At 38.8% G+C, this 17,555-nt stretch overlaps 1 protein-coding gene across 1 annotated transcript; it reads right to left on the reverse strand.

The window, feature by feature from the left end:
• Nucleotides 1-7,159: 7,159 nt before the first annotated feature.
• Nucleotides 7,160-17,226, reverse strand: LIN7C (lin-7 cell polarity scaffold C). Its single transcript, XM_077761433.1, has 5 exons — nt 17,147-17,226; nt 14,707-14,825; nt 13,640-13,711; nt 11,220-11,429; nt 7,160-10,642 (listed from the first exon to the last, which is right to left on the reverse strand). Exons 1-5 carry the CDS (start codon nt 17,181-17,183, stop codon nt 10,487-10,489), a joined length of 594 nt encoding a protein of 197 aa, XP_077617559.1. The 5' UTR covers nt 17,184-17,226; the 3' UTR covers nt 7,160-10,486.
• Between the last annotated feature and the right edge of the window lie 329 nt (nt 17,227-17,555).

A 17,555-nucleotide genomic window follows, 5' to 3' on the forward strand; every position in this document is an offset into this window, starting at 1 on the left:
ACTAGATCAACAGTGTTGAACGTTAGGATGATGTCAAAAATGCTATTTTTGGGGTCTGGTTGGCAAAATCTGGTACTATTTATTAAACTCTCTCTTTTTTTGGTCTCATGTTGGTATTAAAATCTATGAACTCAGTTTGTAGAACGCAATGAGGAAAGCTTAAAAATTTTTCAATATGAAAGAAAAAATGGAGCACCTGGAGGTGACAAAGAAACATGGTAACACTGCCAGTTTGCCCCTTTTATGCCAATATAACACAAACTTGTCAAGCTTTTCAACATTTTCTGCATTTTTTTCAAGGAATTTTTACCATGTACCTACTCCTCAGAATCTACCCTTTTAGGGAACAAAAAGGATAGATTAAGGCAGGCCAGTCTACATGTAAGTCACTTGGGGAAGATTTTAAAAATAAAAATTCCACCTCCACTGATTCTGCTATCATAGGTCTGGGATGAGGCCCTGGATTCTCAATACTTAAAAAGTTCCTGAATCTGATGTGGTCTCCACCCAAGTTTATGACTCTCTCCTAGAAGATTGTGAAACTCTGGATCCTTTGAGAAGCAAACACCGATAACAGGATTGCTCATGCAGGAGATTTACCAGGGAAAATGATTCTGAGGGAAAATCGGGAGGGGCTGGAGGGAGACATTTAGAGCCGTGAAACTGAGATGCAGGTTTGACTCCAGGTCAGGAGAGAAGGAAGGACAAGAGGTTGGGTGAGTCTTAGACAAAAGTACAGTTCTATCGAGGTTTAGTGAGACCGATGGGGAGACCCCAAGAGAAAATCACCATTAGAAGAGTCTCATATCTCCTGAGCACACCTGCCTTAGTGCTTTGCTGTTGTGCTCAGTCACTGACTGGGCTCAGCCTGGGGAAAATGTGGTGAAGGATTTTCCAGTAGGGCTGTCAGTTGTTAGCCTCCCTACAATCAGAGGTGTGTTTCACAAAAGAAGATATGACAGGGAGTCCCTCCCTTCAAGCAGCTTCCAATCCAACTTAATTTATGGAATTCAGAAGGTTTAGGATTAGACAGGACCTGAAGACAGTTACCTGCCTGAGGCTGAAGAATGTGCAACACGTGTCTGTTACTCTTGGATATATCAAGGGTTAAGTATATATATTTACGTCCTCACTGGTAGCAGAGTCCATCTTTGAGCAGTTTGGGCTGTTAGCTCCATCAGTGGTGGGTGGGGGGGCAAACTCTTTCTCCTTGATCCTTTAAAATACTCAGAAAGAAATTTGGAGAGCATATGTTAAATCCCCTGATTTAACAGTGGGAAATCAGACCCACAGAGGACAGCTAATGGGAGTGGGAGATCTAGAGCCAGTATCTAGGTCAATTCCTCTTTCCACTCTATAATTGGCTTAACTTGTGTTTGTAATTTTTATAGAAAAGAGAAAAATTTTCACAAATTTAGTATCAAACAAAGCAAGATAATCTCAATGCCTCAGATGGTCATTGGTTTATTTAAGGAACGTGCCGTGTCCTCTATGAAAGGACTTTTCTCTTGATCAAACATCCTGTTTGGGTTCGGGTGAAGATAACTAAGAGGCAGAAAGCCAAAGATAATTTCCAGTCAACTATGGTTGCTCATACTTCGTAGAAGCCATAAAATGATACTAAATGAATCCTCCCTCCACACAGTCCCTGACAACCTATATACTGAATGGTAGGTAGATATTGGTGTAATTTGGTAATATGTAAAGGTTTGTTTTGTTTTCTTTTAGGGTATGTTTGGAAGAGTTTCTTCATTTACAAAGCTTTGAATTTTATAAAATACATTTAAATATTAATTTTGGATTTAAAAGAAAAGATTGGGTACATTTCCCCCCCAAACAATAAAAGAGATTATCATCTCACTGCAGAAAGTCTGCAGAGAGGTCAGGCCTCCGGGCAGGTTGATTTAGCCACTCAGTGATGTCATCAAGAACCCAAGGTTCTTTCCATTTCTTCTCTGTGCTCTTTTCTGTATTGACTTCATCCTCAGGCGATCACATGGCTATAGCAGCAGTTAGGTTCCGAAGAGGGAGTTATTGCATGACACACAGGGTCACAGGGAAAGACATCGGGGTGGTCTGGAGGCAGAAGACCACAGCAAGGGGAGTGCTTAGGCAGGGCTAGATTACAGAACTCAGGAAGAGCCAGACAGAAGACATGCACAGGGCACCATATGGAGAAAGGTTGTGGAGCCTCCATGCCCTCTCTAAGGGTTCTGGTCTACTAGTACTTCCACCTGCTCCCCAACCCGAGAGCCACATCAGATACATTTTTAAGTCTTTGGCCTGGTCTTTAGTTAGGCAGTACTGATAGAAATTTCTAAAATAGAAACAACAGCACTTTGGTGCCATCTTGTGGTAAAATATAAAAGGGAAGGAGAAAAAGATGATCCTTATACAATAATAAACCTGTGAGTTCTATATATTTACAGAAAGAGGGAGGTGGGAATGGTGCGTGTGTGCTGTTGTTGACCCCTTCCCTCCTTAATAAGCTTTAAAATGAAAATGTTTATGGTAAAATTCCAATTTTGCCAATATTTGCAAATTTTAAAAACAGTTTAAATGATACCTTAAAATTGTTTCCAACCATTCTTCTCATAAAATTATTTATACGTTCAGGGGGCCTGGGTGGTTCGGTCTGTTGACTGTCCGACTTCAGCTCAGGTCATGATCTCACAGTTAGTGAGCGTGAGCCCCACATCGAGCTCTGTGCGTGCTGACAGCTCAGAGCCTGGAGCCTGCTTCAGATTCTGGGTCTCCCTCTCTCCTTTGCCCCTCCCTGACTTACACACACTCTCTGAGTTTCAAAAGTGAATAAATGTTAACAAAAAAATTTTTTAAATTATTTATATGTTCATGATTGTATCTTGCTAGGGGGACACCACACTCTCTAGGTCTTAAATCTCAGTGGCTACTTCTTCTGCTTCTACCTATGGAAACACCTACTCTATGGGAGATGGAGTGAGGATCCAGTTTGTCATCTGGGAAGAAGAAGCATTTATGTCTTGGCTCTGCCCATATCCATCTAGTGAGTGAGCAAGCTCTGCCCCTGCAGGATGGAAAGTTGAGAACTGAGTCATGGTCCAGACTAGGTGGGTCAGTCTGGCTAACTTGGGGAACCATACTTGTTTCTCAAGCCTAAGGTGTGTGCACCTGCCCAGTCTTTAATAGAAAGTCAGCTTCATGAAGCAAGGGCTTCATTTTGTTCCCCACTATACCCTTGCCCCCTAGAACATGATTGGCACATACATGATAGACATTCAATAACATTTGTATTATGAAAAAATAATAAAGGGGACATTTTGGTCCCCAATTGCTAACCCATTTGTTTTACTTCCTGCCATATTCAGAACCATTTATTGAGCCCTGTCAAAAATCCACCTCCCCAGATAGTCACAGGGGTGGCTTTCAGTTCACACCATTCAGGTTTCTCTTCAAATGTCATCTCCTCAGAGATCTTTTCTGTCCTCACTTGCTAAAATAGCATTCTTCCATTTTGTTCTCTCAACATTGTCTGCTGTATGCTAGACACTGTTCTCAGCTCTGGATATTCGGTAGTGAACAAAGTCCTGCCTGTCCTCGAGATATTTATGATGTTGGGGAGATGGTGAGCTGACAAAATAGTTAAATACAGATCAGCAGGGGTAAAGGAAATTCCAGGCAGAGGGAACAGCAAGTGTAAAGGCTGCTCATGTTTGGAGACACATGAAGAGTGGAGACAGAGGAGTAAACATTTGTTGTCCTCCACAAAGGGGACCCAGCATGTTAAATAGAAGGAGGTAATAAAAGATTGATGATTATTATCCCTTTCGTATCTTGGTCCTTCCTGGACTAGTTGTTTTAACATCAAGATCAGCTGGCAGATTGTTGTTTTTATATGGTTCCTATGTAAGTTCTTGATATACTTGTGGAATTGTGGAACATAAGCTAATTCCACAAGGTAGAATGAATCACCATACAGTTTCAGGCACCGTGCCAAGGTGACAGGGGTACAAATGTAAAAGACACAGTTGTGTTCCTTCTGGTTGTCATAGAACTTAAATTTTAATGGGAAAAATAAAATTAAGTGCATAATATAAACAAGGTGTTGCTATATTAACAGAGGAAGCGGAACCAGTCTTTAGATGGAGTGAACAGAAGCCTCCACAGAGATGGTGGCTTCAGTTTACACCTGAATGAGCAGCAGCTGGGAGTGGGAGAGCATGAGGGAGAACCTGCCAGCAAGGGGCATCTGGTGTGGGGTAGACAAGTGGGGCTTGAGAGGAAGTAGGGAATGAATTATGCAGAACCTTTTCAATAATGGCAAGATTTTTAGATTCTATCCCAAGCACAATGAAGAATTTTCAGGAGGGAGCAACACAATGGGTTCTGGCTGAATTTATGCTTTGTATCAGGCACACGGGCGCTAAGGAAGCCAGCCCAAATCTTTACAGGGTGAAACACCGCTGGCTAAGGGCAAATTCTCTTCACGTTCTATTTGGAGCAAGGGCTAGTGCACAAAGTGTCTCCTCGGTGCTAATCGTCTCCTGCCACTGCCAACTCCTACAAAGCCCTTGAGTTGAGAAAGATGCAGCCAGGCAACAGCTGGCAGCCTTAAACGAAGGAAAAAGCGAAGTTCCGAGGGGCCAATAAGCCCAGATGGCCATTTGGAGGTGCAAGCTCAGTAACAGAGGGCATAGGAGTTTAAGGAAGTGTTTCAAATACAGAAAGCAAAGAACCCAGCATTCCCCTTGCCCTCAAAGAATGAGGAATCTCATTCTCTTTTAGTCAAAACCACTTCTGACACCTTTTTGTCACACATGCGAGAAGTCACATTTAATTTTGCTTCTGTACCTGTTTTTGGTGGTGCCACTAAAACAAGGATTCTCCTGTGCATTTGTTTGCAAGCGCTGCTGTAACAAAGTACCACAAACTGTGTGGCTTAAGTAAGAGAATTTATTCTCACAGCTCTGGAGACTAAAGTCCAAGATCAGCATGTCCACAGGTCTGTTTTCTTCTAAGGACTGAGGGAGAATCTGTTGATGGCTTTCTCCTTGGTTCTGGTGGTTTGCTGGCTTTTTTGGGGTGTTCTTTGGCCTACAGAAGCATTGCCCCATTCATCTTCCCATGGTGTTCTCCCTGTGCCTGTATTCAAATTTCCCTTTTTAAATAAAAACACTAGCCATGTTGGATTAAGCTCCATCCACCCTAATGACTTCACTTTAACTGGATTACCTCTGTACAGACTCCATCTCCAAACAAGGTCACATTCTGAGGTACTGGGGGTTAGGACTCCGAGGTGTCTTTTTTGGGAAGCACACATTCTATAATATGGATTCATTAAATTCCAAAGTCAAAGTTGGAGAGCATCTAAACTCTGGGCTCAAATGTAGGTCAAATAAGAGATACCAGAAATTAAAATTTCCACCTACTTCATGCTTTCAGATTGCATGTTCTGCCAAATAAAATACAAAATTAAAGTTTGGGTTTTTGTTACCTTCTGATTAGCATTACTACCTCTAACTGCCAAATAAGAGGAGCTTATCAGCTACCAATAGCTAAATTTTCTTTTTATCGTGTTGGTTACAATTCTGGAGACAGTTATCAAATTAGAATTTGTCCATCTTTCCCTCCCTAGAGAAAACATTAACTACACACGCACACACACACACTTTTAAAGGACCAAATCTTGACTGCCCAAAATAAACTTCTGTAGTTGATGAGACTTAGGAGAGCTCTCACACATACCTTACTGACATAAAGCACTGCCCTGTTTAAAATATTAAAATTTAAGGAATTTACAAATCGGTTGTTTTGAATTTACCTTTTGCTTACTATACAGTCTTAAAAATTCCAGCACAGAGGTTACCTGCCACTAAATAAATAAATGTACAAAAAACTGGGTCTCAGAATAATTAACGATAGTGAATGTAACAAAAGCAGAACGTAAAGATATAGAGAATGGGTAAAGATTTAGAGAATTCCGGCTTACAAATATTTTGAAGAAACTTGAGTGCTAACAATAAATGCTTTTTGTTGTACCCCTTGTGACTTAGTACATTTTCCTGCATTTAAAAAATTCATGATGAATTATGCCTAGTATTTGTCTGACACTCATTCCAGCAATCCATTGCCTCTAGAGCTAAGCTCATATCCTTCCTACAAATTGCTTTTCTGATTGAACAAATCCCTTACTTGAACTTAGTATGATTTCCATTCTCATTGTGGCCTCCAACCTCAGACCCCAAAACACCACAAATTTTAGAATTCTATTAGTTTCTTTGATCCAGTGGACAGAAATCTGAAAATTCCTTATAAGTCTCACTCCTTATAAAGTTTTCAAGCATAATTTGTTTCCTAGGCATCAAAAATAAGTTGATTTTAATTATGCGGCCACATATCTTCCTTCAGCTAATAAGGTCCCTGAAGCTTTTACACCCAAATAATAGCAAGCACAAATAGCACTAACTATGCCAGGCACCCTTCTAAGGGTTTTACAGATAATGACCTAACAATTACAGACATTCTTACCACACAGGACAGAGGAGGTAAGTAAGTGATGTAAGATTACACGGTAATGGTGGATCTAACATTCACACTAGGGTAGTGAGCCTGCAGATGCTGTGCTGTCAATCACACGCCAAACTGCCTCTCTCAAAATAACACAAGAGAATTTTTTCTAAAGTTATATTTTATGAGAGACAAAGCAAAATATAGGAAGTCAAAGTTTCAATCCAGTAACCACCATGGATTGTGCTTTTTACCTTATTTAAAAGTTATTTTATACAGAGCTTTCAGAAACACATTTATTGTGTAGTTATACCAATTTTTTTTTCAAATCCAAATAACAAGAATACAAGTTTATTTCAGATAAACCTTAGAATCAGAATTAAGTTGGTAATAAATGAAGTCATCTACTGAAGAAGTGTTAAATCCATTTTGGGTATTTTTTGTTGCCTTACACTAAGGAATTAAAGTAGAAGTGTACTGTTCGCTAATATTTTTAAAAACTATGTCCAGATACAAATTAGTTCGGAAGTTCTTGAAAATTAATGAACAAGCAATTTGATTTTTTCCCACTATTTAACCATTAAAGAACTGCAACAACTGTTGAACAAACATGATTAGTGAAACTTTGGACAATAAAAAGTGTAAAACCAGATTGTTAGGAGACAACAAAATGTAAGTTAGAAAAGTCATAAATGTACATTTATTCAGGAAATACAATTACCAGAGTCCTTGATATTTCAATGATCATTCCACATTATAAAATATTCACAACATGTATTCTTTTAAGTCTACACCAAGTCATGCTGACATTCTTTTCAGATAAGCCATAGCCATTTCTCCTACTAAATGCTATAATATCCATTTTAATTGTAAGTAAAGTACTTGAGCCAAACTACTTAAGTACTTGAACAAAATAACTAAAAAGCTTGGTAGAGGAAGACAATGATTTTTTAAAAACACATCTGAATTCTCAACCTCCAACGAACTTGGCCATTATAATCTAGTATAGTAACGGACAAAGTGGCCATATTAAAACAGCACATAATAACCAATGACAGTATTTCTCATCTGCAGTTTTTAAACATGCTTTCTCAACTAATAAACATTTATTTCTGTAAGTTTTAAAGACAAAGGGGGCAGAAAGATGACAAACATTAAAATCTTACATTTAAACTACTGACAGAAAAAAAACCAACTATAATTACTTCCAAATAATGAATGGCAAGTACCTTTTATTCCTAAAGAAATAACTAAATAAGATAACAATTATTATATTTGCAACTACTTGTCAGTAGCTGTAAATTGAATCTTTCTATTCTGATACTTCCAAATATATTATGCACTTAATTGTGTTTTTCCCCATTAGAATTTAAGTTCATGACAGGAGTGTGATTAGAGCATTTTGTAAAGGAGAAAACAAGTGGTTCTCTACCCTAGATGTCCTTTAGAACCAATTGGAAAGCTTTAAAAAAAAAAAAAGTATCTGGCCCCACCCTCAGAGATTCTCATCTTACTTGATAAAGAATGGGACTCATGTACTAATAAATAGTTTTTAAATCTCTGCAGGAGTTTTAATGTACAGATAAGGTTGGGAATCACTGAATCGAACCATTTTGAAATACCAGAAAATATATGGAAATTGAGTAGTTTATAATTTACAAATCAAAACCCTATTAAATACTTACTATGTGCCTAGTTACGTTCATGAATCACATATTTATTTATAAGATGACAACTCCCTTCATTTCCTTGCTATACTAGACCACCTACTGTACATCTCTGCCACCAAATGACTGAATCTCTATGGTCAAGATTTAAAATTCTGGGATACACTCTGAAAACTGCATTAACAGAAACAAACTACTGCTACTCATGCTCAACAGTAGCAAGCAAAACTACTGTATTTGGCTCCTTTAAGCTATCCTTATTTTAAGAATTATAAATAAGTGCCAACCCACACAAAGAACAGATTGTGGATTACTGTAGAAGAAAAAAAAAACTGCTTACTCAACTTACTAAGTTTCAACGCCAAAAAAGATTGAACTTGGCTGAAAGTTCTGAAACAGCAGAGATACTGAACCAGGAAGCTATAATTTATAATGAAATGTTGACACACCCTTGCAAGCTACTACAGCTGTAGCTATACTAAAAATAGTATTTCTTCAGGATTTACTTACCCTGTAATGCAAGAATACGAGCATAATAATATTACTTTTTTTATATGCACCAAGATCTTTCTTTAATATGTAAAGCTCTACAACAAATACCTCTAATAATTTTACAATTAAATTAAAATAAATTCATAATTCTTCTACTCTACTTTGGTCTCAACATTTTAAAAACATCAATTAATTTTGAAAATACACAATTTAACAACATGATCCTATCGATACAAGCACGTTTTGTAATGGACTAAAGACACATTCGACCATGCAATCCAGTGTTCAATACCTAAATGATAAATAACAATGCTGATTGACTTTTATTCTGAAAATCACTGAAAACTGGAATAATCTGGTAAGACTCACAGTGCTCACAAACATGCAGGAAAAGGTATACGTTTCTATTCTTCCTGAAGGAATGTTACAGAATGCCCACTTTTTTTACACAGGGTCAGTAATTAGGCTAAATTCCTTATATATTTCAAAACATTATCTTCTTTTTAGCATCTGTCACTTAAAAGTCTTGAAAATCATACAAACGTTCCTAGAAGTTGGGACTGAAAATGAACCTCAACTCTTAATTTCCACCTTTAAAAAGGCCTCAGTCACAGTCCTACCCTAGTAGCTGCCTTTCAGTAAGAGTGACATCCAGTGGACAAATCAAAGTGTCTCGCAGACTTCCCAGCATTTCAATCAAAGATCACATCTCTAAATTCAGCCATTTCAATATGAATGAATGCCTACTCATTTTGACTAAGAGCCTGCAGATTCTTACAAACATATCACCTCATCATTTCTACCTATTTTAAGTATATCCTTCTATCTTCTTCCTAAGTTAAATCAACTCTTTTAAGGTGAGCTAGTAAAGAGTGTGTAACTCTTGAGGCCAGTGAGGTTAAAGGTATTACTTCTTCGTCTTCGCTTCCGCTGCTTCCCAACACAAACTAACTGGCTCATCCCTAGGAATGGAAAAACCAAAATATAGAAATATATTCAAATAAAAATAGCCTTAAAAATTTGCAAAAGAAATGAAGCCTGAAACTGTTTCTGCGTTTGTAATTTATGATATATTGTTGAACATAAAGAGATGTAACCAGTAATGCCAACAATCAAATTACACCCTCTTGCCTCACTGCTCAAATATTATGGAAGAATATATATTTTAGCAATGATTGTTTCAGTGTTTAAAAACTTTTATAAATCAGTATAAATGAATATTCATTATACAGTATGTTTAAATAAAAGTAAAAAATTTCCACTCTGTTGAGTTATGATTTACCATTGATAATATATATTACGCATGTGTTCAAAGTACAAAATGCAGCAGTGGTGTTAACACTGATAGTGTAAAGAACTGCTGTAGCTGAGACTGTTATGTTTAATTTCTTGGAAAAACCGTAAAGAAATTTTACAGGTTAAAAAAAATAGAGTAAGCAAAAAAAGAATTGGAGAATTGTTATTTTTAAATAAGCAGCCAAATGAAGAAAAGGTTTTCTTTTCTAAAAAAAGATTAAGAATGTAAAAGTACATTTTAATATTAAAAAAGCAGTTTTAAAAATCTATAACAACTTTATGACAAAATCTGCATTTGAAAAAGGCCAGTAAAAACAGCAGGACAGAACTGCCCTCGTCACCTTTCACTTTTTCTTGTCAGAAAAAAGTGTATGCATCTCTGGAACCATAAATGATGTTAAAATAGGTGTTTATAAAATGGCAAGAAGGATTTCACGGGAAGTTTCTGTTTGTTTTTTACAATCACTGGCACTGAGGCCATCAGTAGGTCACAAGTAAAACTTTTCTAGCTAAAAGCAAAATGGAATATAAAGTTCTGAATTGCATTAGGTCTGTTGCCTGCGTTTTGCTGATCTCATTTTTTCAAAGCGCGACTCCATCTCTTCAAGGACCTTGGGTGTGTACCGCACTACTAATTTAACCTTCCCCTGAGCTGCTTTCAGCAGTTCTACAGCCTTTTCGTGATGTTCTCCTTCAACGCTCTGGGAAAAAAGTAGACACACACACAATTAGTATCCAGGTTTTGTAACCAGCTAGAAATGCAAAAATGTTTAAAATATACAAAAGCAAAAAGAGTTTTAACTTCGTATCATCACAACACTATAAACCTATGAAATAACCTAACTTTATCATTTCAATCAGTGTGAAATCCTCTGCTAAGTCAAATCCAGCAACTGTGGTTTTACCAAATAATTACTCTCAATACCAATACATATGCCCTATTACCTCACTAGGTCTGAAGTAAATTAAGCAGCTGGCATTCTGTACAAAAATGAGGGCGGACTTCTCCAATTTAACGTACTGCCTTAACTACTAAAGAGCTTAATTACTTCATAAAAGTCACACTAAGCGTTGCTAATTTACTTTGGAAAAGAAGCAAAACACACTTAAAGTGCTTTAAAAAGTATCACTGTATTAATACTGACCAGGATTCCCTCAAGGGATTTCTAAACTACAAAGCTTCTTTGGTTTTCCCTCAGCATCTTGTTTCTGTAACTCAAATGCATCCCCAAGTGGTTACAATGCATTACTACAAGTACAAATAAAATTCATCCATACCACTCCATTAACAGAAAGAAGTTGATCTCCTCGCTTGAGGCCCCCATGTCTATCAGCAATTCCACCTGGAATTATTCGAGATATATAGATTGGAGAGTTTTGTTCTTTGCCTCCCATAATATTGAAGCCAAGGCCTTCTTCTGTTTTTGGTAGCTCAACAACTCGAGGATGAGAATGTCCTTCGCTGGCAGCAAATGCAGCGACAGTAGCCTCGAAAAAAATTTCACATTTTAAAAATATGATCTTTGTTTGCTTCAGTTCTTTTGTTTCTTCTTCTAAACTTTTGCCCTACACACTCTTTTAAAAAAATTTTTTTTATGTCTTTCAGAGACAGAGAGCGAGCAGGGGAGGGGCAGAGAGAGAGGGAGACACAGAATCTGAAGCAGGTTCCAGGCTCTGAGCTGTCAGCACAGAGGCCGACACGGGGATCAAACCCACGGACTGTGAGATCACGACTTGTGCCGAAGTCGGACACTTAACTGACTAAGCCACCCAGGTGCCCCCTGTCAATACACACTTTTGACGTCTGAATGCTCACAAGTTCACTGGCAGTTTGGAAGAGAAGGTAAGTTGAGCAGATGGGGCGATGATGACCAGAAAGCAAACCCTGGGCCCATGCAGGAGGTGTTCAGATTGTCAGGTCACTCAGTCCACCCAGCACCCAGAACTTCTGTGCAGCAAATGGCATGCGGGCTTGCTTGGCAGATGAACACGGGGGGATGTTACAGAGAAAACCCCTGACCCTGCACACCAGCAGCCCTGAGCTTTGGGCTGGAATGCCTGGCTCCTTTAAGAGCCTTTGTGCAAGACACAACCTATCTACATAATTAACTGTAAGGAGGTAGGTATCCTTACATGCAATCATTTGGGCTGCTGTACTATCTGTACTATATACTACATAACTAATTAAGGAAATGATTCAATATTGAGAAAGACGGATACATATAACCAACATGAACTTTTTTTGTTGCTTTTTTTGTTGTCAACTACCCAGTTACTCCTAAAACCTCACAGATGAAAACAGAGTGACATCACATCTTCTTTTATACTTTTAAATTTAGACTAATCTACACTAATTCTAACACAAAGTTGAAATTTTTGGTTTCTTTCTGCTTTTAAAAGCAGATAATTAAGTAATCTGTTACCATTTTTCATGATAGATCAAGGTGCATGAGCAAAAATGGGAAGGGGGAAAGGAAGGAAATCATGATTTGTTGAATACTATTAGGTTCCAAGCTCTGAAAGAAGCCCCATTTTACAGATAATAGAACTAAGGTTCAGAAATTCAGGAAGCCGTGAGGTCATATAACTCAGGAATTTCAAGCCAAGTTTCTATGTCTTTTTTATACTGTTCCAAACTGTACTCACGTGTTTAAGTGTTTATATTCAACAGAGAATCACTATTTCCTTTTATGGATCAGTAACTATCAAGGCAAAATTACCTGCTAATGACTAATTCTAGTATAAGTCACCTACTGCTGATACTAGTTTATTCTAACAAGATATGTTGAACACTGAGGTCAATCTGGAAATAATCGGAGGAAGCCACTGGTACAGAAAAGCACATAAGATTTGCTGTATACAGCTCTGAAGAGCCAACCTACTAGTGACATCACCCCACATTTGTAGAGTTAAGATAAAGGAGAAAAGCAAAGAGCAACTCAGGGGAGTACCCAGTTCGAACATTTACTGTTTGTGTGATTTGAGAAAATTAACCAATATAATGCTTCCTCACCAATAAAATCAGGATAATATATATATCAGAGTTTTTGGAAAATTTACATAATGACATATGTATATCATTTATAACAAATACATATTACATGTGTATTTTTTTAATTTATGTTTATTCTGAGAAAGAGAGAGACAGACAGACAAGATATGGGAGAGGCAGAGAGAGAGGAAGAGAGAGAATCCCAAGCAGGCTCCTGTAACATAGGACTCGAACTCACATACTATGAGATCATGAACCTGAGCTGAAACCAAGAGTTGGATGCTTAACCAACTGAGCCACCCAGGAGCACCAAGAGGTGTATTATTGTTTCTGTGCAAGTGTATTTTTAATGCATTATCTAAACTGCATGATAAAATACCTCTTGTAAAGTCAATTAAAAAATGTCTTAGTACTTGAGAAGTTTAGTGTAGCTCAAGAGATACTATATGTTAGTTTTCAAAACTAGCTTATCAAATATCTAATAATTGCACATTTTAAACCTTTAACTTATGTTTTTATATTTTATTTTTGAGACAGAGAGAGAGAGTGTGCACCAAGTGCACATGAGTGGGGAAGGGGCAGAGAGAGAGGGAGACACAGAATCGGACACTTAACTGACTGAGTCATCCAGGAGCCCCTAAACCCCTCATTTATAATGAAGCCTCTTTCAGTAAATGGAAGAAAAAACAAAAACGAAAAAAAATACCTTTGCAGTCGCATTAGCTCTCACTTCAGGACTGCTACTGATGTCCACAGTCTCATAGACATGTTCATATACCTGTAAAACCCAAAGTTATCATCAAGATTTAAAATCTCAGAATATACCATGCTTAAGTTCTAAGTCAAGTTAAGGAGTGTGCCTAAATTTTAGACAAAGTCATGCACCCTGGTAAAATATCATTGTTTTTTTAATATATATATTTTTTATGTTTATTTTTGAGAGTGAGCGAGTAAGAGACAGACTGAGTGCGAACTACAAGAGGGGCAGACAGACACAGAATCCGAAGCAGGCTCCAGGATCTGAGCTGTCAGCACAGAGCCGATGTGGAGCTCAACTCATAAACTGTGGGATCATACCCTAAGCTGAAGTCGGATGCTTAACCAACTGAGCCACCCAGGCATCCAGTAAAATGTTTTTCTATTAAAAATCCCAAAAAATGAAGAGGTACAAAATTTCAGTTACAAGTCACGGACATGAAAAGTACAGCATAGGGAACACAGTCTTAGAATTGTAACAACATGTTTGCTGACAGATGGCGACTACACTTACTGTGGTGAGCACCGAATAATGAATAGAATTGCTGGATCACTATTCTGTACACATGAAACTAATAAAACATTGTATGTTAATTATACTTAACATATATGCTTTTTTTATATACTTAACATCATACTTTTTTTTTCAAAAAAGAGAGAGATGGGTTCTAATATTGTTCTTCTTTTTGTTTTAAGTAAGATAGAAGGATTTTAAAATTTATTTATTTTGAGAGAGAGTAAGTGTGAGCAGGGGAAGGGCAGAGAAAGAGGGAGAGAGAATCCCAAGCAGGCTCCATGCTGTCAGTATAGAGCCCAACGTGGGGCTCGAATTCACAAACCAGGAGATCATGACCTGAGCTGAAATCAAGAGTCGGATGCATAACCAACTGAGCCTCCTAGGTGACCCGGTTCTAATATTTTTCTAAAGTTTGTTTTCTTAAAAACTTCTAAACCTAAATGTCAGAGTACTATCTTACCTAATTCAAGTTTTTAGTAAATTTAATCCCATTTACTCACCTCTCTTACAGCATTGCAGAATTCACTCTGAAGGACTCTTTGTAAAGCCTGAAGTTTCTGAGGTGGGACCTCTCCACTCCTTTGCAGTTTTTCCAACAATTCAATTGCTCTACAAATATCTACAGTTAAACACACACAAACTGATAAATAATTTTCTCTGAAGATTGTCTAAATGCCTTGTAACAGGATTCAATCCTCAAGGATTTACCAGAAATATGTAGAATACGGAGGGAAAAAAAGCATAAGAGTGTGAGCTTGTGGGTGTATGGTTGGCGGGGGCGGGTAATGTGAATGCAGATATGAGGGAGGGAGGGAATGCAAAATCTGAGAATGCCAAATTTTATGTAGGTTAGAAACAAACACTAATGTTGCACACATGCAGGATCTGGAAAACAGTATCTATGAGAAACAGGAAAACTGAATATAAAATACTAAATGTCACAGGAAAGAATGGGTTCAAATGCGATAGACACCTGAACATTGTACGGCCTCAAAAAGCTGACGGTTCTATTTGAAAAGTAGTCAAAAAATTTATCTATCATGATTAGTATTCAAAGCATTGAGTAGTACAAAACACCATGTGCTGGTAAAATCTTTTTTCATTTTCCAAAGAAAATCACATTTGTAAGTAGAAGTCACTAGAATGACTGGTGAATAGGGGCTGGTAGTTCATTGATTATTTTGACTTACAAAATTACAATATACAAGCCATATAAATATTTCCAATTAACCAAAAATTGAAACAAAATGAAAAGACTCTTTACTGAACCTGAACTGTACCTAATATGTGTTTAAACATAACCCACTGAATGTTTTGATGATTTTAAAGACATTCAGGATCTTGATCATATGCACTAATTTTATATTGTAGGGTTATTGAAAGTGTTTGTTAATAGAATTTGTTAAAGAGAATTCTAAATAAGAACAGGTGATGTAATCCTTCTTATCCTGCTAAATGGCAACCTCTAGTAATTCATCCTACTAGGTGGCTGAGCATTCTACTGTGGAACTGTAAAGAACTCTGGAAAAACAAAAAAGCCATGACTACCAAAACTAAATGCCAGAGGTGAAGTTTCACATTTTGTGCTGCACTTAAAAACACAAAAGCCCGTCAACATATTAGAATCCTACAACTGGCTTTCAAAGAAAAACACCTACTCCTGTTAACAAGGAACAGATTTGTTCCCATGTACAAAGCACAGCGCCATTGTGCTCAGGAGGGAGACGTCAGTCTTAGGCCTAACTTAGTAAGTATTCCCAGAGTAGCTACTCCTCTGTCAAAAATGATGCTTTAATTAACAGTCTGGTGGGCTGGAGGGAAACAATGCCATTTATAAAGAGGCTTGCTAACAAATAGTGAACACCATAGGGAATAAATAACATTAAGTGAGCATTTATTTGTATGAAGGTTTCTCTAAATACAATATTAAGAGAAGTTACTTAACATTCAGGCTGTAACCGCAAAAGCAAATATTTGGAATGTATTTACAATCTCCACCCTATATTTTGTTTACCACTAGCACTCAAAATACTGTTTCTGACTTAGCAATGACTTCTAATAATGGTGTGTCCAAAGCATGCTTGAAATTGTCTTGAAATAAAGGTTTTGGGAAAGGAAGAGTGAAATGCTGAAACTCTGTAACAGGACCCTGACAGGAGCACAGGCATACATTTTCGCTGGCTTTTCGGTATCTAATTACTCAGCAGAACAGATTTTACTTTTCCTTGACAGTCTGCTCCAAAAAGCAAGCAACCAGCCACAGTCAGCAGTTGTAAGGTTTGTAAAGATGAAATAAGACTACACGTTCAAGCATTTTACAACCTACCACTCACTATTCCAAATAGTTATGTAACCTTCCGAAGAGCAAATCAGTAGGAAGGTATTCAAAGCATCTTCTCCGTACCTGGGAGAGGCACCAAAGCCAGGAAATAGCCCAAAACAAACACAAGTGAGGCTGTGGTGAAAGTAATGACGGAGTTTGTGCGTAAATAAGGACTCTGTGGTGAATGCACTGGGTCCGGGACCTCTGCAATGTGGGGGAGTGAAGGCGGGGACACCGGATTTATGCGTACATAAGTAAGGGCAGTGCGTGTAGTCTGTCCGAACTGGGGGAGTGATGTTTGCTGCTGGGGTTGACACATCTCAGGACGCCGCGACTGCCGTGAGCACCCAGGGAGAGCGTCTGCGGCGGGTGTCTACGAACGCGGACATGTGGTAATTAACTGTGCTGTCCCCCGGCACAGTCCATGTGAATAGAGCAGGGGTCTGAGTATCAGTCAAGGGACCGCAAACGCCCTCCCAGGGGCCAGAGCAGCGACTTCGGCGCGAGGGACACCTGGATCTGGGTCTCGGAGCCGGGGTCGCCCCTCCTCCCCTCCGTCCACACAGCACTCCTCCACCCCCTCCGCCCACCTCGGTCCCGGCCTCAGCCACACTCACCCCTCTCCAGCCGCACAGGTTCCCCCAGGGCCGCCATCTTCTCCCTTTGCCTGCAGACCCACAGGAAATGACGACATACGGCTGCGGTGGAGGGGCGGGGCCTGCCAGGCCCTGGCAGGGCGACGGCTTGCCAGTATCGCGAGAGTAGGAGCGGTGGCTTAGGAAGCGCTAGAGGCTACCTGGGCGCGAGGCCCTCGAGGTTGGTGTTACCTGGCACTTTCCGCGGTCCCGAGGGTAGCCAACACCCTAACCTCGGAAGGTGGAAAAAAACGCCTTTCACGACTCTTGCACCCTGCGGCAGATTCAAGCCTTATCCTAGCCGCTTGGAACCCTTGGCTCCAAGCGGAAGTCTGGATTCTTGTGTCGGCTTGACCCTTAACTGCTCTGAGTCTGGAATGCTCAGTTAACC

The sequence above is a fragment of the Crocuta crocuta genome, unplaced genomic scaffold (genome assembly GCF_008692635.1).
Source record: "Crocuta crocuta isolate KB4526 unplaced genomic scaffold, BGI_CrCroc_1.0 scaffold884, whole genome shotgun sequence".
Lineage (NCBI taxonomy): Eukaryota > Metazoa > Chordata > Mammalia > Carnivora > Hyaenidae > Crocuta > Crocuta crocuta.

Bases quoted from the DNA above. Each gene is read 5' to 3' on its own strand.
- LIN7C (XM_077761433.1), bottom strand. From the start codon at position 17,183: ATGGCGGCCCTGGGGGAACCTGTGCGGCTGGAGAGGG. The intron at 14,826-17,146 runs GTGAGTGTGGCT...GTTTAACTGTAG, and splicing joins ACCTGTGCGGCTGGAGAGGG to ATATTTGTAGAGCAATTGAA. The intron at 10,643-11,219 runs GTATGGATGAAT...CTTTTTTCCCAG, and splicing joins TTCTTTCTGTTAATGGAGTG to AGCGTTGAAGGAGAACATCA.